Source organism: Pectinophora gossypiella, chromosome 5 (assembly GCF_024362695.1).
Source record: "Pectinophora gossypiella chromosome 5, ilPecGoss1.1, whole genome shotgun sequence".
NCBI lineage: Eukaryota > Metazoa > Arthropoda > Insecta > Lepidoptera > Gelechiidae > Pectinophora > Pectinophora gossypiella.
The window spans coordinates 11,901,406-11,926,058 of record NC_065408.1 but is presented as its reverse complement, the minus strand read 5'-3'; the positions used below and the strand labels follow the sequence as shown (position 1 = coordinate 11,926,058).

Here is a 24,653-nt window from a genome sequence, read left to right as displayed (position 1 = left end):
AAGATGTAAGCGGTGGTCTCATTAAAATCAGTTTAGAGAATCAGAAGTGACGTAGAAAATAATGTACCAAACCTAAATACTGAACAGGTGCAGCGACCAGCTTGCAGTCACGTCTTTAAATACAGCTTTAAATTACGAGAACGTGGCAGGAGTTCGGTAAAATTACAAAGTAACTCGAAATTATGTTCCGGAGGCGACTAAACGTTGGTAATTCTGGGCTGGATCGCTTCTTATAACGTGTGAATTTGCATTGAATGGCGAAGGACACTGCGGACGATTCCATGTGGAAGCCGGTGGCGACACACGCGGCGATACCTACACTGTGTCGCACGTGTCACGGGACCAGCCGCACACCGTGCTCAACACACTGTTTGTTGGAAAAACAAAGCATTTTAAAGCACATTTGGTGGGCTTCACGGCTTTGCAGTGTAAAGTTTGATTTAGCACGATGCGATTCGTGTCGTGTGTTTTGCTGCTATTATTTTTGGCATCGGATACCGGTCAGTCTAACATCGTATTTCTCACATTCAAAAGTCACCACACATTCAACCCACCTTTGGTTTTTCGTTATCGTTATTTTCACTAAACGTAATGTACTGTGGAGTCGCCTCTATAGAGCTTATACAGTACGTTTGCAAGTGATAATCGCGTCAAATGAGGCAACTAACGACACTGGACACGAAACAGCGATTGTAGTTCTTATATAATTAATCAAACATCACAGGTGCAATGCAAGCAACGCCGCGGGGCGAACAAAGCGTTCGGGGAAGTCGTAAATACGATGGCACCTGCCTCATGCCGTCACTTAATATGCAATTGTATCTTTTGATTCCCATTTGTATTGAAATTAACTTTAAACTATTCCTGAATGAATTGTTCGGAACTGTCCTACATTTACTCGTAATTACATTTATGTCACAGTAAAAGTAATAACGATTAGTTCTAAAGAAATAAGTTCCTACACAATAATAAATATTTTAATGACATTTTAATTTGTAAGTAGGTACCTAAAACATCATACTGAAATGGTTTAAGTAGGTACATTACATAAATGTAGAGGAGAAATAAACTGATAGAAGGATGTAAACATCTTTATCATTCCTCCACGAATCCCTTGACAGCGCGAGTCGAGTCCGGCAATTATTATATTATTGAGGCAATCAATAATTTCTAGATTTTCCCAGAGTCCTGCGAAGGTAACGCACACACTCGCTAGATGGTACCGGAGATGGTCAGGAGTGCGAAGCTCCGGGGTCGGGGGTCAGTTCGCACAGTTTACCACCGCGTCATATTTATAATTACCGCGGGCAAGCCAGCCGGCTAGCGGGGCGCCACGTAAGCTATGGCTGTTGCTTTAGACACTGGTATGAAATAAATTAAAAGTAATACTAAATAAGAATAAATATATGTTCACCCCTTTTTCAGAAAGGGCATCGGACAATATTTAAGAATTAATGAGACCAAGTATGTGGCTAGATCTAGTTAGCCAAATGTCAGATTAGATCAATATAGAACAGGATACAAATTAGGTGTGCAAGTCATTTAGATAAAGAATAGGTTTACAGTTGGATGTGAGGCCGAGTGGGCTCATTGTCCTGCGTGAGCCGTGGTGTCTGATCGCCGGCGCAGTCTGCGCGCCGAGCTGCGCGCGCGTCGATAAATCAAAATTTTAAATCACCGGTGGGCGTGCCGGCCGCTCGCCCCGCGCCGAATAAAATGAATTAAAAATAAAACAGCGCGAGGGGGCCGCGACCGCGCGCCCTGAGAAAATTTAAACATATTTCGCTTTAGTTTTTTTAATTAATACCTTGTTAAAATTTAATATTGAGGGCGCATGCGTTATTACAATGGGTGTGCGCGAGATTTTAACTCGCTTTCGGTAACTTATTGAGGCTTCGCGGGACCCTTTAATTGGATCATTTTTTTAACGAGAAATGATAAGCTCCGATGAAGGGTGAAACGATATCATTAAATGGACCTTTCTTTCTCGCAAATTAATTGCAACGATTTTGCATAAATGGTTATTTTGATGATGTTTTATAAAGGTTGGCTATGGAATGTGAGCGTGGAATTCTTTGGTTGGGATCTCGTGTGAGCCGTTGTCAGTAGACAAGCATTAGACACAGATACTATGAATGTCGGACGTGTATCTAATGGTGGCCGGATAAAAAAACCCCGTCATGTCGACTGTCAGAGAAGTAGCAGCCATCATCTCACGGTGACGGGTACATGTACTTCACTAATTAAAAGATAATTAATGTTTTATAAACAGTCGGTGGAACAAACAGGTAAAAAGAAAAGGATAATTTAAGTACTTCCTGAATTCACTGTTCAGCTAAAATTATACTAGGTAAGTCAAATTAAGGTTGTCTAACAACAAGTATTATTTTTAAGCGTTCATTTTTAATACGGAATTACAATTGCAACACAACAGTTCCTATACCTACTTGAGAAAAAACTGCAAAAAAATTGCAAAAAGTTACAGCCAAGCCAAAACCTCTCTAGAGTCATGAGAGTCAGTCTAGACTCGTGCCAAAGAACGTATTTAGGCAACTTCCTCGTTTCAACAGTAGACCGCAAAGGTCAGAATCCACATCTGCTATAAGTACACATATATTATATTAAACTGTGTCTGTCAGACAGTAGTCAGAATACACGCGTCGCTTCCCTGACAGCCTTCATAAGAACAGACATAATGTTGAGTAGCGGTGCGTTTTTAATCGTTCCATGCTCATATGACCGCCCGCAAAGAGGCATCGAACTTGATGGAATATTAGTTGTTTAGATCAACTTTCTTTTGAGCTTCCCGACTTAAAACAATCAAGCGAAGGCAGGTTTAAAAAAGCTAAACGGTTACGTTTTTGCACGCATTTCAGCTTTACTATGTATACGCCATTACTATATATACGAATATTATCTACTCTCTCTACATATTAACTACTTGGCCGGACAAATGGGGGGCGCTGAAGGGCACAGCATAAATATTTAAGACTACAAGCCAGGGGGGTCCAGTAGGACGCGTACCGTTCAGAGTAATTATGTATGTAATAATAATTTGGATTATTCATACGCCAACTCTCATCATAACATGATGTAGGTACTTAAAGCTTGCAAAATAGAGGATACAATATGTATTGTGCAACCTCCATATGTGTCTATATTACTATGTAACTTACACGTGTGTAAACTCCATTTTTTCCAGTAATAAAAAACACATCATTCGCCTTTTAATTCACTTTTCTTAACATCGTTTATCTTTTTTTTAATGTTTACGCGAAACAATGACACAAATAATGTTTTAACACCATACAAAAGTGCTAATTGGCATTCTAAAATACATTTATAGCTAAAAAAGTACAATAATATTGGACAGAAGTTGTTAACGACACCACTACTTTGCAGAAAACGTTCTAGATAATTCGCTTTTATTGTTCTATAATTTACAATCAATTCTATGTAAAACGGTTCAGTCGATTGTTCGTAGCAGGTGTCCCATAGGTCGGGCGAGGTGGATGGCATTTTGTTTTATCACTCGTGGTTACAAGCTTATGCAATAAAATGTACGGAGGTTCATAAGCAACGGATTAGTGTTAGAACTTATGACAGGCAGCCGTTAGAAACGCGGATAGTACGATTCAGCGCAAATAACAAATAGATAAGTAAATAAGAGCTATTTTAAGTTAGTGCATAATACACAAAAAGTGCAATAAACTTGTTAAACTGCAATATTCAAAAGAAATAAATATGTGAACATGAACTATTAAAACGATCAGTATCTTTATATACCACATTATTTATTACACATATTATCTAATCACCTGTTCATATACTTTTGTTTAACCCTTTCATGGACAGAGGCTTTGATGGTTCATAATAGGTAGTATGAGAGTATGACAACTTGGAATCGGAACGTCGTTAGAAGTTCTGTCCTTTAAAGTGTTAACAACCGCATTATTCATACCGCGAATTCGCAGATTGAACATAATTTAGTTGACATGTATAAACGAAATCTCAAATATTATGCAAATAAGAAAACATTTTAATTACATTATTGTTCTTTAGAACAATGCTCAAACATTTCTCAAAATAATCCACACGAAAATTTAATGGGTATTAACGCTGCTGTTCTCTGAAGAATTGCAATTTTATACCAAGCATTGTGTAATTGGACCGGTTAGTGTAACATTATTTTGCTGTGAAAAAAGTGGACAAACTAGAGTTACTATATTGCTTACCAATTCAATTAATTACTTGCACATCGAGCCTTAAGCGACCGTGAAATGACATTCAGTGCTAAGAGTTAAGGACGGCTTTTTCTTCAGAATATATTTTTTTCTGTTATCGTATGTGACACAGCAACCTTCACTCATTAGAGTTCGCTTCGCTGTTTTTGCTCTTAATTGACTATGAAGGATGAGGTGTTCACTATAGCTGTAGCGTTGCATGTGCTTCAATCTATTCATAAACTTTTATATGTGAATGGCGGAATATATCAGTCTTAATTGTACAATAATTGCGATTGTATTCTTTACAAACGGTTATTGCGCTTTTATGACCGGTGTAATTCTTAGATTCATTCAACGGGATCGCCAATTAGAAATGGTAATACAATACCTACTCCGATATTCAGAATTATAGAGGAAGTTGTAAATATATAATATCTAGCGGTTACATTGTGTAGCACTGAAGGTTATTTCAATAACTTTTTCAATTTAAAAACACGTAATAATGTTCTCACGTTGCCATTCTATCAAACGTGATGAACGTATTATAAACAGGGAACCTATCCCTTTATATGTATTTCATATACTTATGGTCACTAACTAAAAGATGATTGTACATTTTGGACTCTACTACCCCTATTAAGTGTTATAAGTACCCTTTAAGTATGTACAATCAAAGAGCAAAAGATCAGTCACTGAGCCCAGCGAATTATTTGTAAACAGGGGTGAAATTATAAACCATTAGTTGTCATAATTATAAAATGTATGTTTTTGTAGGTGACATGTAACCAGGAGATCTTAAGTTCAAGTAGTTAATTTATTACTTTGCAAGAATCTGAATGGACTTTCGCAGCTTATCGTACGTAGAGATAATGCTCTTCACTAATGTTAGAGCCGTAATACAACTCGCCACACGGCAGCTTCAATTCACATTTCGAGAGCTCAAAATCAACATTTTTCAATTAACAATCGTAAGTCACAGATTGACGTTCCAAAACAAATCCCGGGATGCTCAAACAAGGGTGGGCCGATCCAGTTAACAATACGGATTAATTATCGACTAAAATCGAGTCAAATATACCTGTCACCGCCGCACGACGTCGCGGGCCAATTTATTTGGGCTCCGAACAATGGTAAATGCGGTAAACACAATGCCGAACCTCGCAAAATGAGCAAAGTGAGCAAAATGAGTAAAGTGAACAAAATGAGTAAAGTGAGCCAAAGTGGAGCGCTCGCCGGCGGCAATGCTCGTACGTACTCTGAGTTATGAGCGCACTTACTGATGTATTTTCAATAACGATTATAATAGAGACAATAAATACGCGGTCCTACATGTTCGTAGGGTACTTAGAAAAAGTATGCGTAATATGGTGTTATGAGAATTGTACTCACTTGATTAAAAGTTCCTTGCTTACAAACAGAAATAGTGTTTAGTATAGCACTAATAGTTATAAGATTGTGGCAATAATACGTAGGTACATGCATTTCATCATATTTTATATAAAGTACCTACACCAACACTACAAGTAAGAATTAGGTTTCTCGAGTTCAATCTATACCGATAGAGTTAAGCTAATTACTAATGTTATGTTATGTAATTACCAGAATCTAGCAATCAGACTTTGGCAAAAAGAGAAGTCATCTAAAAAGAAAAACAAATTATCAATGTTCTAGTTGCCACTGAAAAAAAAAATAATCCCATTGTAAATTAAAGTTTGGCAGTATCTGAAGGCAGTGTGGTAGGCTGAGGATGGTATGTAAATTGGCAGGGCTGCGGACAACGCAGTGCGCACGCGCGGGTGACGCGCGGACCACCGCGGCGGTGGCAGCCCTGATTCACGGCACCACTATATAGGGTTGACAATAAACCTAACAAATATTTTTGATTTTAGGGACGGTGTTATCTTTTTAAACGCAAATGTAAGCGAGAGATGACTCGGAACCGGCACCCCTACAAATATAGGAGGTGAGGTGAGCCAGAAAGAAGAGAAGGAAGTTATCTTCTTCAATTTCTTAAAAATTAAGTTAAGTATTTCATTAATTCCTTTGCTTTTTCTGCATTTTCAAATGTCAATTAAAATGACTCTACATTCAATTACAATTTTGGTTATGATGAATAAATAGGTAAGTAAGGTGAAATTTAATCCTATTGGGACTTTCAGTCCATATCATATCTACCTTTCGTATTTGAACGTATTGCAGGCTCTGCCAACCCCCTTGGCGATACATTCGTGATGCTGTGTTACGTTATGTTGTTATAAATGGTGTAGTTAAGAATGCTTAAAAAGTTATTTAAATGAAGATAAGTATCACTTGTTGAGCCAGCCCTGCGAGTCGTCGGCGACAACCGTAGCATTGTTAGAGGCCGCCCTCAGCCCTGAATAAATACATTCATATTGCCACTCTAAATATCGCCGATCGATTCTCTGCGATGCCGACTTGAGCAAAAAACTGCTATATCGCTGTATAAGTATTGCTAATACAAACAGGTACAACGCTCTGTGTTGATACAAGAAAAAGTATTTTATAGTTACCGTGCAATCTTATAAATTGAATTAAAAAGAGTTTAGAACACAGGTTCGAAAAACCTAAGAAGTTAACTTAAAAGTTTTAACAAAATATCCTTTAAAATACCCTCAAAGTATGCTACCCCTTTTCACGTCAAGAAAGGTGCGAATCTAGATCGTTAACACTAACAACTTATTCACAGGACCTCCTTGGTTTAATCGCGCAAAATCACAGCGAGCAGCGCGCCAAAATGCGCAGAAAATGGAAAAAACATGGCGCTAACCCGCGAAACTGTATGTATTTAAACGCCGAACTCGAGATTCCGATTCTCAAAAAAGCGGCCAGTATTCGGTCATTTAAATTTTTCCAAAACGTGAACACAATGGAACAGATTCAGAAGGTATCTTTGCTTTTATATTATTTTTAATTTTATAAATTTAAAAAAGGAATTCGGTTCGGCAAGGCCTGTCACATCATTCCAGCGCTACTAAGTGACGCCGGACGCACGTCAGTCCTCGGATATGTTTTATTTTCATACGAATCGAACGGACTCGTCTCGTTTTTTGTTATCATAGTTGTTGTTACCGAACTCAACCGCACGTTTAGTTATAATTATTTATTAGGTGCTAGCTGTGCCGTGTTAGGGTGAACAGGTACATCTGAAAATTCATCAGTTTTTTAAAATTCAAGTTAATTTCGATCGTTGCAAAATTTATTAATTTTATTATACGCTTTATGCACAAAACGTGAATGAAATAAATTTGTTGATGCGTTAGACCATTTTAGTTTTGCCCCAGTTATACCATAACCGTAGTAGTGCTGAGCTTTGTAAAGGAGCACACACACTACAAAGTCTAGTCTTGCCGCCGACTCGCGATTGACGCGCGTCCACATGACGCTAAAAGGTCTATTGTATACGAAACGCTCGTTACGGCTCTCGTCCGACCGGTCTTTAACACGCTCGGACAATGTGATCACTCTATACATAGTAGTCGTTTATCTTTCCAGCCGGTAAGAACAACGCCAGTATCAGAGATTAGCTACTACACCTGTTTTGATGCTATTAATTTCGTATTGGGAATATTTTATGATTATTAATACTGTATTTTGATAAATGAGACCGGAGACCGACTTGTCTCTACAATAGATTAATAATTGAGGAGTTATATTGTAATAAATTCAGGTTAATACTGTTTATTCATTTTTGTTCGTGACTCCTGTATACAGAGAGTAATGGACTTGACAAAATGTTTCTTTTATAAAAAGCTTGCCACAAGTACCTAAGTGTCGTTCTCACTAGGATTTATTACTTGTATCTCTGAATAAATAGGTATACAAAACTGTTTTAAAATTCCCTAGTTTGTAGAAGATGTAAAAATTTTAGAGTTCGTGTAGTTATGTTAATGTGAGTCTCATTAAACATTTCGCGTAGGTAAATATTGTCGCGGCGGATAAGGCTATCGGTGCGATGCGTGATCTCGCGTCGCGGATAATATCGAATTGCGTCAATTACGCGACTGATGCGCGATCGCGCGATACATACCAATGTATTGTGTGCAACTACCTTTATTTTTTTATTTTTATGAACAAGTTTTGCTCACGCGTGGACGCGTCTTTGCAATTTTACGGTAACATTACTTATTTATGTTACATAACTTTATACAGTTTTTTTTCAATAAAGTTTTGCTCTGAATCGTAGTAATTAAATACTTACTTAATATAATACTAGAAGAGATATAAAACCAAACAAAAGCTAAATGTAGATAAGTATTTATGTCACAAAGGCAAGTCATGCAAATCGACATTAATAAATCAAATAAACTGGCTAGCGTAAAACTATTTCTAAACGAACTTGAACTGGCATTACCGATTCATGAGTCAGTATCATTCACATTGAAACTCCAATAGGATAACCAAGGTCCAATTGGCTAGTTAGATTTAACTAAAGGTTCGCGATACGGAAGTGACCGGGAGTCAAACCCGCGCTACTGCCGTGTACCGGGCGCGCGTGGGTCGGCTACACTACACCATTGACAAAATAACGTCTAGCCTACCTACTAAGCTAAACGTACCGTTAAATAGGAACCACACGCTCTCTCGAAAGTATTCACAAAGGAGAGGTGGAGTTTGCGCAAATTGGACTAAAAATTTATGTGCGAAAGTGTCTTCACCGTTCGAAAGTAGCTAGCGTACATGAGGAGAAAAATGATTAAGACAGAATTCAATAGCTCTCGCTACGGTAAGTTAAAGAAAAAAATAAGCCGACGACAGTCGATAGAGGCGCGATGATAAATGATCGCGAGCCGCACTAGTGACCGCTCATGTGTAAATGCCAACTCGAACGTTGCATTTGAATAAAATCGGTATGCAAACGCCCCGATATCCCGGGGCATATGTTCCCGGTATCAATTATTACGAATAGCTGATTAAATATGCTTATAACAGTGTGGCGGTAGTGCGGGAGTCGCGTCATTAGTCAGGGAGACACCGCGGCCGAAACCAACAATTTGAGCGCGCCGCGGCTAAATTGCGGGCTGCCACCTCGCACCGCTCCTTTTATTTATTTGTATTTATAAAGCATTCGCGTCCTAATTACATCGGCGAGTAGCGAGTACCCGTGATTGTTGTACACTTGTACAGCTTTCGGAACAGTTGGCCGCGCTGACGGGTTAATGACAGCCCGCGCTTCCTCTATGTTAATTGTCGAGAGGAAGTCCATAGCGCGAGCGCATCGCATTATTTATTAGATCGACTTTTGGTCGTATTTTATTGCGTCATGTTCGGTAGCGAGCCACTTACCCGTCTGTCAGTCTCGCCGGGGCTTAGTCCAGATTATAACGTAATACGGTAGTTTGCTTGTCTCTAATGCTGCTCGGACGATTGCTTAATGTCTTTAATTGCTGAGGTTGGGATCCATAAAAAACAAATCGAGACACTTATGTGTATTCGACATGTATGCGACGAGTTGAGCAAGCGTGCAAAAAGGTTCTAATTTGTTTTTTACCTGATCAAAACTAGTCTTAGCCTGCATCAAGTTGAGCGGTACGTAAAAATATAGAAGTGTTGATTGCACGTGAACTTGAATCGAGAAGATTGCCGGCGCAATTCCGAGCTGTGCAATTTAAGGCTTTAAATCAAGGAGAGCGTCCGCACAGTTGGCACTACAGCTACCGATAAATAACAGCACGCCGTGCGAAACGATTAGTGTAACAAGGGAATGTTTCATTTTGAAGTGCAGAGGGGCTGATTTTATTGAGTTATTTGCCAGAAAACATTTATATTCGTTACCTACTATGAAACAAAACACTAAAATTTTGCGACCAGTACGCGTTTACAAGGGTTAAGAATGTTTAGTGAGGTAACTGCCGTGAATAGGAGCACGTCCCGGGCGAGCAATCGATTCTCCCCGCCTCGCCGCGTGAAATCGAGCGCGCGCTCTCATTTCGAATCGATCGCCGTTTACTCGGCCGCCTGATTCGATTAGCGCCCGCCTCTAAATTTATACAAGCCTTTATTCTATTAAAGGAAGCTCCCGCCACTCAATATTTGAAGTATCACACGCTTATTAGACACACCAATGAAGCTAATCAAACCGCCCGGCTTCTAAGAAAGTAGCAACCGAACAAAAAATGTCGTCCTGTATTTTGACAAGAAAATAAAACGTGCCCCGCACTCTATCATTTGAATTTATGGTCTCCCACTAGGCTTGTTTCCTCGTTATTAATATCGACATTAATACAGTCCCGATATCCTGGCCATAAATGTCACAGCCAGTGGCTCACTGGCGCCTAGCACAGGTAGAGCACCAAACTATAAAAATACGTACACAAAAACATTCAATTTCCTAACAATGAACGGTGACTCAAGGAAAAAAATCGATAATTTATAACACCTCCCGCTACCCGGCCACCGGTATAAAAATCCTGAGAATTGTAATTTTTCTTACAAAATTTAGTGATATGTCAAACCTGTTCGACGTAGCAAATAAAAATGTACGAGACGATGAGAAAAAACGGTCGAAGGAGCTTGGGTTATTGCTAAAACAAGGGAAGGTTACCGTATCAATCAAGGCGTTGACAAAACTGGATTTTTTTCGTGGTGCCCACCGTGGGATGAAAAAAGGGTCCGTGTTTATGGAAATGCAATAAAAGCGACGTGAGACTTGCGCTCGCGCAGCGAACCCTGTAATAATAGCTTTACTTGCTATTGATAACGGTTTAATACTTTTGAGAAGAAATCTAATACATTGCAGGACTTTCCCGCCTCGTTTCAAAACAAATACGAGCCTTCGATACATCTAACTATCACAGCTCTACAAATGAGTAATTCATCACAAAAATGTCTAGCAGAGAATTGAACTCCTACTCACCAGTTACCTCTACATCAACGCAGCAGCAGGTAAGACTGCGGAGGGCGAGAATGGGAAAAATGTGAGTGCTCCCCGCGGCGCGTAGACCCGAATGTCACTCACTCGACGGTAACCATGGTTTGCACCTCCACGAAACATCGGTTTATTACCTTTTTCCTCTTAACCTACATGTGGTTTATAAAAAGTAAGTAAGTAAGTTTATAAATAGCTCCAAGTTGTGTAATCTCGTGACTATAATGTTATTATTTACTAGATTTTGTAAAATCGTTTCTAATCTTAGAGTTTCAATAGACTGTAACAGCTTTATCTCAAAATCCAGATAGACTCTATATTACTCGTACCTAGTACAGTTCAGAAGTTTAATGTCTACATATAATTTAACAAGTATTTTTATCACTGTATCGCAAGGTACATCTCAGTTAACGAATTAATCAACTGCACCACAACCGCAGCAAATTAAAATTTCGATCTACAAACATCACGAAACTTATGTGTTTGCACATTGCGATAAACATCTCAAAATGGAAATATTAAATCAACAGTCTATAACAATGCACAGATCAACATGTCAAAGCCCTAATCTGTAATAGAGAGTGACCACATCGTGAGTGACCGAGTAGGTCGTAACTCATTGATATGAGTCCGCAATGAGCCAATGAGTCACTCGAGTGATATTATTATAAATGCCACAGTTAACAGACCCTAAGGCCTGTTTGCGGTTTCAGTGAAAGCAAGTTGTGGTTTAAATATTTACTTTGTGTAATGTGCCTGCAAGCTATATAGTATAATATAACTTTGTTATTTATATACAAAATTGTCAATGAAAAGATAAGAATCGTTGTATATGTCACTGATATATATCACTATATGTTGACTAAACACTGGCTGCCAACTTTCGATAACCAATTTATTAAAAAAGAAACTGAAGCAACGCTTTTAAATTAAGAACGTCATGTTTCTTCTATAGGAACGTTATTCTTTTTATTGGTTGATGGCTCTCATGACTTGCGCCGTCGCTAAGCTACAATTTATTCGAGGGCGCGCGGTGATCGATGGCCGCCGACTCTTGTCCCAGCCACTGAGACAACGCGGACACCGCTGCCGTTCCAAAATACAAAAATATTTTACCACGCTCTAAATTTCCAGTTTAGTATTTAATTAACTCGTTCTCTTTGTTTCGAGTCTATGCGCAATCTAGAGGCTCATGCATTTGAATGAATCGTAAAATTAGTATATATTATATTTGTGTTGTTACTTGGAAATCATTTGGACACCCTAGTCTTGACATCTATTTTTCTTTTTATAAATTCAAGGAAGCGAGCGCTTTATCATTTTAACATTACACTAACATTTAAGAAAGTATCAAATTACTTAAGAAAGAGATCCATTTTAGACCCCTTCTGCTTCTTTAATTCGTTTGATTAATATAATTTTTCATCGTGACCTCCAAAAGGTTTAGCTATCAAAGGATGACATCATAGCGATACATCAGGCAGACAGTGTGGGACCGGCAAGGCTCATTGTAATAGTATATTTGGCCGTATGAATGCCAAATAGGAAAGTTCTATGACCGCTCCTGTTGTCCGTTTTACTCAGAATGCCCACGTTTCCAAGTATTCCATCCGTTCAGATATATTCGCAAATATTTGACACCTAAGTCATAAATTATCACATTCTTGCATCCATATTAATGGGATAATTATTTATATTGTTTCCATAATTCTTTTACAAAATCAACACGAAACTGGAATTTGATTTTATAAGTAGCCTCTGTATGACAAACAACTACGTGTAATTTGATAGTAGTTAACGAACATCTTTGGTTAATATTGGGTTTGGAAAATAATGTTTCGAAATTTTAAAGAAATCACGGTGGCAATTTATATTGGTTTTTACAAGATCGCTCCTCATAAAACGATCTAACAATTACGCTTTCACGTACTGCTAAGACAGTAGGATAAAGCGTGGAGATAATTTGCTTACTTCAAGCCCTTAGGGTGCTGGTACAACATCAATCTTAGAGCAACTTGGAGCAACATCTCCATTTCGCACGGCAGCTCTAGCCATAAACTACGACCCAAGTGCTTTGGTCATGTTCGCACGCGTGTCCATTTGTTTTTCTCAGCTCCCGAGAGTCAGTGTTGCCAGGGAAAATATTGCGCGCCATCACTCGTAATGCACCGCCATCTTTATAGTGGGCACTCCCGCGCAGGTTTATTGCGTTGGGCCCTACTCACACCTAACCTTCAGTTGTTTTACTTATATGAAAAATATTCGAGGACAAATATTTCAATGCGTTTTTGTAGGGCCCTTTTTACCTACTAAGTAAGCGTTAAAGAGCTCCGAAGTACTTATTTGCCAATTTAATAGTCCAAAGCCATAAAACTCTGAAAATATTTTCATGATATCATTAAGAACTTGAATGTACACGGTACATTCGTGTACTTACGTTCAAGTACTTATATATTTTTACGACTTTTTATTTACAATTTCAAAAACCATTTTTTATTGCCAGTGTATATATACTTAGCTATGTTTACGCTACTGCGTAAACATAGCGCAGATCTAAACTATTAGATGCAGATCTAAAGTATTAGATCTGTACAAACTGTTAAAGATATACAAAAACTTTCTAGCTAAAACAAATAAATCTTAATTGGATTGGGTATAATATCTAACTGTCTCAAATATCACAAAACTTATGTACTTAAGTACATATTTGTATCTACAGAAACATTAATAATATTGTACTTGAGATACTAGATTGAGATAGCAAGGTCCAGTATGGCCGGGCCCTTATCTCGGTAGAAGCACAGGTGCGCCCGCGCCGGTGTAGCTTCGCATCTTTGCTCTTTTGTTTCCATAATTCTGCATGATAACTGCGCAATTTATGCTCTACCCACAATATACTGCTACGAATAAATAAGGAGCATTTTACTGCTTCCAAGGAAGGGAAGTGTTTTTATAATCTGGTGGACACAATTGTTTTGTAGAGAGAAATAATTGTCATATTTGTTTTGAATTATTCTGTTTGTAAGATCAAAATAATTGGATCCTATTGTTAGGACACTTAATGAGGAGACGGATGCTCATACTCATGTAGTAATCCTTTTACAATACTTAGTTCCGATTTTTCGAATCTTACTGCCTCATAATGCAGAAAAATCGACAAAATATTCTACTTATACTTAACAGGGGGCTAAACAGCCCCATAGACACAATTCATGCAAAAAAGCAATATTGCAATTTGACATTTGCGCATGTAAAATTAAGTCCGTAATGTCGACAAACGTTAAATAGCAATATTGTTTTTTTTTATGAATTGTATTAACCCCCAGGTATTAAAGGCACTTCAAAGTTATTCATCTAAGAAAGCAATATTGCCAATTGTTGACTTTAATATGCGCAAATGTATGTAATAATGCTTTATAGATGTAAAATGTAATGAACTCAACTTTAAAAGTACTTACACGTTTGATGAAGCACTTAATACTGATATAGTAAGTAAATTAGAGCTTGGAAACATGTTAAACGTTTAAGCTATAAACATTTGAGGGAAAATATAAATTTGGTTGTTATAAGTACGTTGTATAATAAAAAGTTTTATCGCAAAGCCATCTCTAGCTTACTAAATGTGGTGGCAAAACGCATTTTAATTACAATGTAGGCTACCGACTGGTTATTACTCTATTTACATTTATAATGCCCTACAGTAAAGTACATAAAATTTGAAATATACGAGTACCTATGTACGTATGTGCGAATTTATGTCTCTATTTTTCAAGTTACAAATAAAAGGTCACGTGGAAAAGGGAAGTCATAAAGATAAAGTAAAGCATGTAGGAGTTCTAGTCTCATCAAATTCAAATTCAAAAATATCTTTATTCAGTAGGTAACATAGTTACACTTTGAATCGTCAATTTTTTACATAACGAACGTCTCATCCGCCTAAAACTACTGCAGCTTCTCACAACCTGTATAGCCGGGGAAAAGAAGCTGCAAGAAAAACCTCGGCACAGGGCCCTAGACGTTCTTTAAAAAAATAAAAATAAACATAAAATATTGGTATACAATTGAGTAATTTAGCTGCCTAATATCAGTTCTCAGACAGTTAATCCCATCCTAGGGTTGTCAGGTCCTGTCTCTTGTTTTGGGGTTTGGAGTAGCTCACGTCCGTAGGTTTTATCGTCGAGGCCCTTCACACACGTCATGGCTGACTTTGCTAAATGACGTATCTGTATTTTTTTGCTAAAGTGATTTGTGTCGTAATGGCAATTGTAAAAGGTGTAAATCAGTTTTCACACATTACAAAAATTGCAGATAGATTGGTCTGTTCGCGACATCAGCGACGACGTGACCCCTGGGTGGTGTTATTCTAAGCTGGGTGGTACATTCACCAGTAGGCTTCAGCCGTGGCTGGTTACCACTTCAGACAAAGCCTTGCCACCAAGCGACTAATCTGGTGTTTCGCCATGATGTCTGGAGAAATTGCTAGAGGAAAGAGGTCTGGCCAGTTGCACTATGCAGGTGCCTTAGTACCGTGTGCATAGTACCTCGCCCCACTGCTTTCTCCCTGTCCGAAACTAGGGTGAATAGGCACTTACTAGGTAAGCGTGCGCCTTAGGCCACATCTTCGTTTATCTACAGGTGAGATTGTGGTCAAATGCAAACCTATTTTTGATTAATAAAAAGTATAACCTGACGGAACAAATAATATTATAGTACCTATATAATAATGTCCAATAAGGAAGACTATGAGAGACAACCAATTTCTATAACGGATGACAATAAAATCAACGAACAACACATGACTCATTTTTTTTTTAAATTTTCAGTTCTATACCTACAATCGCACGTCAAGTCACTTTTGGCAGTACATTTTACACCTAAAAGACTTTTTTATCGCTCCAGTTCTGTTTTAGCTAACATTGTTAGCGTATAAGCAAGACCCTTGATCTAATTATTATAGTTACTAAACCAAACCCATTGTCTAATTGCAAGGCCGATTATATTTATTAGCGAGACCATTTTCCAAGTTTTTGTCCACACAGTTATAGCAATTAGTATTGTCCGAAATGTTCCCACTAGTAATCCGTGTCAAGTGCGGCGAGGTAATTTGACTTGTATAATTATTATGAATAGAAATTAAGTTTTAATTCTTTGTTGTATTTAAGTTGCGTTGCTTAAGTTGCTTAAGTATTAGGCGCATTGTCCAATTAGAGGCCCACTTCGGACAAGGTCGGGGCATCTAGTGGGCCCAGATAATTACCTAGTTCAGCCCTGTTATTAATTTTGACTGCACGCGTCATGTTCGTAAGATAACGTAAGTACGCTACTGTCTAGATTGTCATTGGTTGGAGACTGTCACAGGTCGTTACTCTGCCTGTCTGTTGTCTGTCTGGATTCATAATAAATTGATTTATCATTATTATTTATGTTAATATAATCTAAGATATTGAATCAAATCAAGTTTTATGTCACATGAGCATAGATAGCAGACGTCGCAGTTAGAGTACCGAGTACCTATTGCTACGTAAGTATATGCATCGCATGAACGCATCTCACACTCGATGTACCAATATCATGATATGTGTCAACTTTCCCGATAACAATACTAAAACGCTTTTAGCCTTATTCTCTGATTTTCTTTGTTTAACATAAGAAATGAGACGGCCCGTTGGGTGCATCTTGCGCAGGATTACCCAGCACGCAGCGCGCATTGTCTCCGGTTCCCACAACGAAAATAAAAGTGAGAATTCAATCTTTCCAAGCCGCATTAACGGCATCTCCACAGTACACACACATTATTAAACACAACATCCGGGTGTAAACGCCATGACTCAAGCGAGCAAGTAGCTGCGACATGAAATTGTTTTACGAAATGCCTCCGATTATAATGTATGTAAATTTAAGCGTAGGATGTGTTTTATTATATTTTGTAATTTAAAGAATCGTAACGCGTTATACGTGCGTTATTAACGCGTGGTGTGGTGTGCCGCGGCGGGCGGTGCGGCCGGACAGTGGAATGAAACCATAACGCTCGCCATTACGTAATTTGGCCAACAAAAGGCAAATATTCCAACCATTCCGCTAGTTTATGTCTGTGAGACGGCATTAAGGTAAATTGTACAATTGCGCGCACGGGCTACTCGTTAGCCGATACTGGCTGACGTGACGGGCCGACGGCCGAATGTCGCATTGTTTTAGTTTTATGCGTACCCGACCTTAGATTAAATGTTAACTGGAAGATTTATTGCGGTCATGGAGGCTAGTTTAGTGGCCGTTGGGCTCTTTCCTCGAAACGCTCAGCTTTCTTAAGAGCCCAATTTGTGGGATCGCTTAATGCGGTGTCGTGCTCGGGCGTGCATGCTCCGCCTTTTTATTGCTGCCCCTAACTGTAAACAACACCCATTCTTGATGTCACCGAAATATATTCGTGGACATGCTAACCCAAACGACAGCTTTTATAAAACTTTTTGTGATATAATGTGGTCACAAAAATGTGACGTTTATCTAGATTATAGTCGCCGATGCTATCAATGTAAAGATTAAAACATTCCATACGTATCCTATCATTCAAATCTTGTCTCTTTCCGATTTTCCTTTTCCGCAAGAACTTCTATAGCCACAGTTCTACCAGCTAAGAAGAAAAATTGGTCGGATTCTTACACTCACCAATCTTCGCTTGGGCTTGATTAGCGGACGGTTCTGGCCGTTCATCTTGTAGTAGAGTCCGCAGGCGTTGCAGAGGTAGTGTCCCGTGCCGTCCCGTCGCCACAGCGGCGTACTTGTCGCTCCGCAGTTCACGCACTCGCGACCCTCTGTTGTCATACAAAAACTGAGTTAATTACACACTCTTGAGAGCGAAAAAAGCCAGGAAATTCATAGGCGTCTGCAAAATTGTAAAGTGGGATGATAGTATAGGGGCAGTGGGAAACATGTAGCCGTAAGCGGTCGATAGTTGCTACTTGTAAACGAAATCCTTTTTTTTCTCATGTTAATAAGGCAGTGTTTATGCTGTCGATTTCCAGTTGCAATAAACATTGGTATGAGTTGAATTATTTCTAGAGAAAATGTTCCGTGTTAGTGTTACAATGAATAACTTTATTAGAGCTCATGTTTAGTGCAGGTGGCCATTATGAAATATTTCCTATAAATTTTTAACGAAATGGAATTTCTTTTTGCCTTAATAAAAATGGAAATATTATGGGAATATGTTAATAAGCTAATCTTTGAATTAATAAAAAGGTGAAAATAAAAGTCAAACAAATCATAACAAACAAGCGAACGATTCACCATACCAATACCAAAGGAACATAATGAAACTTAAATTTTAAGAGAAAAAGCGAAAGTGATGGTACGATGACAAATGAGGAGAAGAAAGTGTTGTATGAGTGAATTACCTGTCTCCTGGCAGGCTGGGGAAGATGAGAGAAAATCACATTCAGAAACATTACCAATCGAGTTTCACTAACAAAACATGCAACATGGACACAACGTTCGTTACATAAATTGCTACGTCATCCTTCATAACTTTTACCACATAATTGCAATTACTACGAAAATAGTAAAATATTTAATTAACCAGGGAAAGCGCGAGTTTCTCTCGAGGAAAAAATATTATCAAGATTTTTTTAACACGCAAAGAAACATGGAGAAAGTAAGCGACGCCGGGTTCGCTGGCGATACATGCAAAATGCCCTTCAGTTGGCCGCTCCGGGGCACAGTGGGAGTTGTTGTACTGTATGTAAATTGTTTGGTCAAGCAATACACATTGAGGTCACTTGTTCTAATCGTGGCCACGAGAGCGGCACGCGCCCTCATGATTCCATTTACTGTTACCTAACTTTTTTAATTACTTCCAATCCGATTCACTTCCTTCTATTCTGTGTTCTGGATCGTAAACAATTACTTTTGACTCTAATTTAAAACTACTTTTTTAACAATTGATATAAAAACTATTTGACAAGACATCACAAATTGTTATTAAGCGTTTTAGTAAGAGCAACAAAAGCGAGTTGCTATAAAAATAAATGGTTGTTGCAAAAATGTAGGAGAGCGTCTAGCCGAAACAGAGCGGAACGGAGCTATAAAGTAAAGTATTACCTACATGCTAATTTTTGCTATATGTAATTGTTCGTATGTAAGTATGTACGTCTAAAACAATTTTCAACGCAAGCTGCAACATCTCATCCATGAAGTAACTTGAATTGCTAATCCAACTACAAAAAGGGGAGACGGATAAGCTCTACTCTTGACACCTAATTAATAAAAATGTCTACTCAAGCAATATGTTTAAAAATACCAAAATATTCTTATTACAAAAGTAACGTTTGTATACTGCACAGTACAAGTTTAAGAAACATGCTTACAAAATATTTGGTCATGCAATGTATAAAGTTTTCTGACCCCAGGATGAGCCGTCCTCCGGGGAAATCTCTTGAATATTTAGTGATTAATTTAGTGAGGGAGTAAGCAATTTCACCAGAACGCTCACATGGTTAGTGAGAGGATGTGTTCACATATGGGATGCGCGCGCGCCGCCCACAATCTCTCTCTAAACTCGATTACACGATCGATGATTTACCGAGATCGAATTTAGAAGCTCATCTCGTTACACCTTCGCATCCTCTTAAACTCGATGCACGCTTTAGTTATTGGCATCAAGCCGAAATTAACGTGGGAATATGATAACTAACGAGACTGGATCGAAATTGTTTTGTTTGTTTTGCATGAACGAGTTCATTGTCCGGCTGATTGTATCGATCGGGTGTGCGCGTATCGGTTGTATCTATTAATGATATGCATCTAGATGTGATCACCGAGGTCCCAGCGCGGACGGGCAGACGGTGACCGCCGGCCTGAATATGTAACGATATGCGACCGACGATGCTACGTAAAAAGGAAGGTGAAAGTGCCCCAACGACCGATAGAAAAAATACGTTAAACGAACCGAAAATGTTTTACGAGCTTTAGGCAATGCAGCCATTCATCTTTTTTATGTAAAACCAGATCACAACCGGCAATTAAATCGCCCGGACCTTATCGAAAACTTATTGCGATCGGGCCGACGAGTCACTTTTTGGACTAACCCTTTATTTTTTGTTGCGTCGATAAAGCCTGTAATTTGTTCCGAAGTTAGTAATAAATAAACACCAATAACGATTATTAGGAAAAAATAACAGGATATTACTCGGCGCACCGAGTTTTATGATAGTGTCTCTCGCTTTGGGAACGATTTGGTTCAATAGTAACGTCTCTATTGGTAAAAATGTTTGTGAAAGTGACCGGGCCCCCGGGCCGCGCGAGATTTACAGCGGCTGCCTTCATACATCGACATTACACGTATTATTAAAGAGAGCAGTATTTCTGATTAATTACTATACGATATAATTGTTCAATCCGGTCCAATCGCAGCGATAACTGTGTTTTAATATGTTCACACTGTGAGAGTTATTTCTTTATTTCCTCCAGTCTCCTTCTATGTTATTATCCAGCGATCTAGCTAGCCTATTAACAAGTATGCGTGGTGGACGTGATTTCGACAAGGAATAAAGATAAAATATCTGCGAATGTAACAGTACCTACGCATTCAGCGGCTAGTATCCTGAATGGCTGCAGATAATATGAAATTTGAGCGAAAAATTCCAGCGTTTGTTCTAAATTAGGATGCGGCCCGGTCTTTATTGCCCGGAGTGACGTGCGGTCGTGACGCGGCGGCGCTACGTGACTGCGATAAAAGATTTTCATCTGCCATATTTACGTAGTGGAGTGGGCGGTTTTTATTTTTCGAGAGTCTCGACGCGAGCGCTCTCGGGCGAGTCGAGAGCGCGCAAAGTTTTCACACGCTGCGACCCTCGCGCTGTCCCGGAGAGTCCGGAGGCCGGGACAATCAAGCTGAGCGCGCGGAACTGCCTGAGTGATGTTGACCCTCAAGCCTCGAGTCGAGCTAGCCAAGCGTTCGAAACGGATGAAGACAGCCCGTTACTCCTGAATGAAACCACAGCGTAAAAACCTGAACATAGTCACGTATTACGCTAATGTGCAGTAGGGTAATGTAATTTAAATGAAGGACTAATTCGCTCCCGTGTAGCGTGACGCTGGCCGGCGCATCGGCCCATCAACACGTAACGGTGAGGCTATTTTGCATACAAACCATTAAATTATTGCTCAAAACTTATTCTCGGTTGCGCCACAGAGGCTGTTATTACGCCTTAATTATATGCCTGTATGCAAATAGAAAATTTTAATGGAAGCCGATGGTCTCGCGCGGGGGCTCTCCTTTATTGAGCATTGTGTTCTGACGCCAGGAAATATTCCACACGCTGTATGTAACTGGCTGTCCGCCTTTGTGGAAAAATAAACGTTACAATGTTGAAAACCTTTAACGAGACAACACCAAAAAGAATTTTAATATTTTTTATTAAAAATTGTTAATTCGTTTAACCGTTTTGGAAGGTATGCAGGTTTTTTGCCTATTGAAATTAGGTGTTAATTTGGAAGGTGACCGGAGGAATGAAGCCATTTTTCACGCTGGTGCATGAGCCGCTCTCATATTTACATTTATTATTAGCATACAGCGAGATAATTGCGTGTGACGGCCGACACTGCAACAGCGCTGTGCAATCATTGCCGGTCATTCATATCGACCACTAATGAGACACTATGTACCTACCACTTTTTCTAGTTCAGCCGCCATTTTCTCATTAGTTCGTTGATAGATTGATTTGCATGAATTGTGCATGTTCTTACCCTATGAACGGTAGCCGACCAATAATTAAAACATTCTTGTTTCACTCGATAGTAAATGGAATGTCTATACGGTTTGTATCGTTCTGTAGGTATATTTCATTAGGTAGATTGATTTTTCTGACGTCAATGAAAACGAGCTGGCAGATTTTTACATGAAATACCTACATTTTTAAATACAAAGGATTAAATTTCGAATACAAAGTCCGTTGTCCTCTACCCGTTGTAATAATTGAATTAATCACTGAAGTTCCGCGACTGTCCAACGTAAAATGCAAATTTTGAATGCAATTGTACCCCACATTGTTTGCCGGCAGACCGTGACGGCCACACATAAATATAACGATGAAACACCAAAATATTCATTACTAGCTTGTTTCCGAATGTCAGAATCTAGAACGAATGTATTCCATTGGAGCCTGTACAAAACACTAAATGAGATCTAACCAGGGTTACAATATATGTGTGGAAACTGCGCTTTATTACATGCACATAAAATTTCCTTCAACTAAAATAATAACATATTAAAGAGCGCGAAGCAGACTTCATTCCTCTTGGTCGGCCGTCCGTAGCTTCGTACAGTTGGCAACGTTAGTTCTACCCGCCAATAAACAATGACGGCCTTACATAACACTGCAGACGTTCCAACTACTGCATGCTATCTGCGCTGCTCTCTGTACGTAGTTAATTTGTGTTGCAAGTTTTGTCCGAAATGTTAATGTTACACCAACATTAGACGCGAACTATTTGCAAATAAATATCTTTTATGAAATTAATACGTCACTCCAACAAGTTGATGACTTTAATAACTCAATCTGTTGCATTATTGAACAATGACTTACTAGAAGTGATGTGATTTATCACGGCTCCAGACAAATAGTGCTTCGGTAAAATTACCAGTTGTACTAAACGCTCTTAAATGGTCATTTTCACTGGCATTATTTAAAATGTAGGATAATCTATCACGCGGCGGGCGAGGCGGTATTAAATGTTCATAAATGGCGTAGAGCACTAATAGAGTTAAAAGCTTTAATTCCTCAAGTCTCGGTTTATAGAACGCGGAGGCTCGAGGTCAGGCGATCGGCAACAATGGAATGGGCCACATCCGGCAGACCGCATTATCATAATACTGCTTCCACTAAGGAACTGCCACCCGACATACCTAGCCGTACCTACAGCAAACTTGCAATTTATGCAGAATGTAGATTCGATAATTTGTCTAGAATGTCCCGCGACGGCAGACTGCTAGGCTCCTACGATTGAGGACAACGCGATATCGTTTTTGGTTGAAACAATGAATTGTCTACTTCGTGAAGCAAAGTGCATTATTGCCTGTTGAATTTAAATACTCTAGACACGACACGCCCCACAGTGTGTTAGTAAGACACGCCGTTTTCACATATTACGAATATGAACCTATACAATGACACGATTATTGATTCTGTCAGCTCGGTGGCAACATTTCAGCTGAAGATTCAGATATCATAATACAAACAACAGTGCCATTTCCATTCTCGTCCAACTAAATTAATATAATAAAAAACCCATCGTGCCTACCTTGAAACAGTAAACATGGTCTAGAATTACCTCAACTCAGATATTTCACACAGATAAAGTGATTTAGCGCTCGCGACGTGATAGGAAGATTAATTATCTCTGTAAATAGTTTAAATCTTAACAAACAACGTAACACAATACGCTTTTAATTAAATAAATGAGCTAATAGTCAATTTCCAATTACTCCGGGCTGCGTACATTACGTTTTTTACCACAATTAAAGCCGACATAGTAGAACGAACAAAAACTGGTTAACGATGCGTAAATGTTGTGTAAATTGGCTCGTAGAAGTGGGATCGATGGTGTCTTGTGACGTCACAGCCCATGTGCCCACATACTGCGCCGCTGCATCACGACTGTTACTTTTCCCGTTTAATTATTGTAAGAATATGCTAATGTACAGACTAATTGCAATGTATTGGACACTAGAAAATGTTTACAGTGCCGCTACACGAATAGGTGCTTACAAATTTCATGCCAATTCGTTATACTCTCCGTTCGTTATTTTACTTCTTCAAATATAATGAACAATTACCTAAGATCTTCGGGGAAAAGTAAGATAGAATGGGTAAGTAAGCGGCTCCAAATTCAAAACTTACGTCACCTAATCTTTTACGGTAATTATTTAATTGCAATTATACTGTCAAGTGTACATCTTATTTTGTTTAACTCTTACGTAAACATGATTTGAAACGACGCGATGTGAGAATTTTTCCCTAACGGTTTCCATCTTCGTGAGATAACACGTAACATGGTAATTCACTAAAATATTGCCATGGTATTTATTGTAGATCTTCTTTGAGCTTCTAGCTTGTAAAAACAACTACTTATTGGTCTTATCTATCTATTGACATAATATGAAAGTACCTATAGGTACCCTGTAGTTGCTTTCTTAGATGAATTGCTTCGATGTGGCCATTTTAACCCCCCTGGACAGAGATATAATCTTTCGTCTCGTTCGCAGTAGGCGTTATACTATATCCCTGTCCTGGTGTCATTCTAATCGTGACAGAGACGAAAGATATGTCTTTTACTCACTAACAGGACACAGCTTAGTACGAAAGAGAAGAGATATAATGTCAGTTTACAGGGTATGGTAAAACCCGGCGCTGTCACCTAAGCAGCGCTTGGTAAAAAATATGCTGCATACGTCCTCAAATTGTGGTGGCCATTAAAATGTGTGGGATGTATCTGTGTATATTGTTTATGTAATTACCACCGCATTTATGGAAGCTCCAGTTCATACA

The 24,653-nt window shown here is 38.8% G+C and overlaps 1 protein-coding gene across 3 annotated transcripts in view; it reads right to left on the bottom strand.

Annotated features, from left to right (window-relative positions):
• LOC126367047 (GATA-binding factor C-like) overlaps positions 1-24,653 on the bottom strand; it is a 103,502-nt gene that overhangs the window by 29,944 nt on the left and 48,905 nt on the right. For 2 of the 3 annotated variants that reach the window (XM_050010432.1, XM_050010433.1), the window contains exon 4: positions 17,770-17,921. In XM_050010432.1, coding sequence (XP_049866389.1) covers positions 17,770-17,921 — 152 coding nt within the window. The remainder of the gene's footprint in view (positions 1-17,769; positions 17,922-24,653) is intronic. The other variant, XM_050010434.1, reaches the window with a different exon arrangement.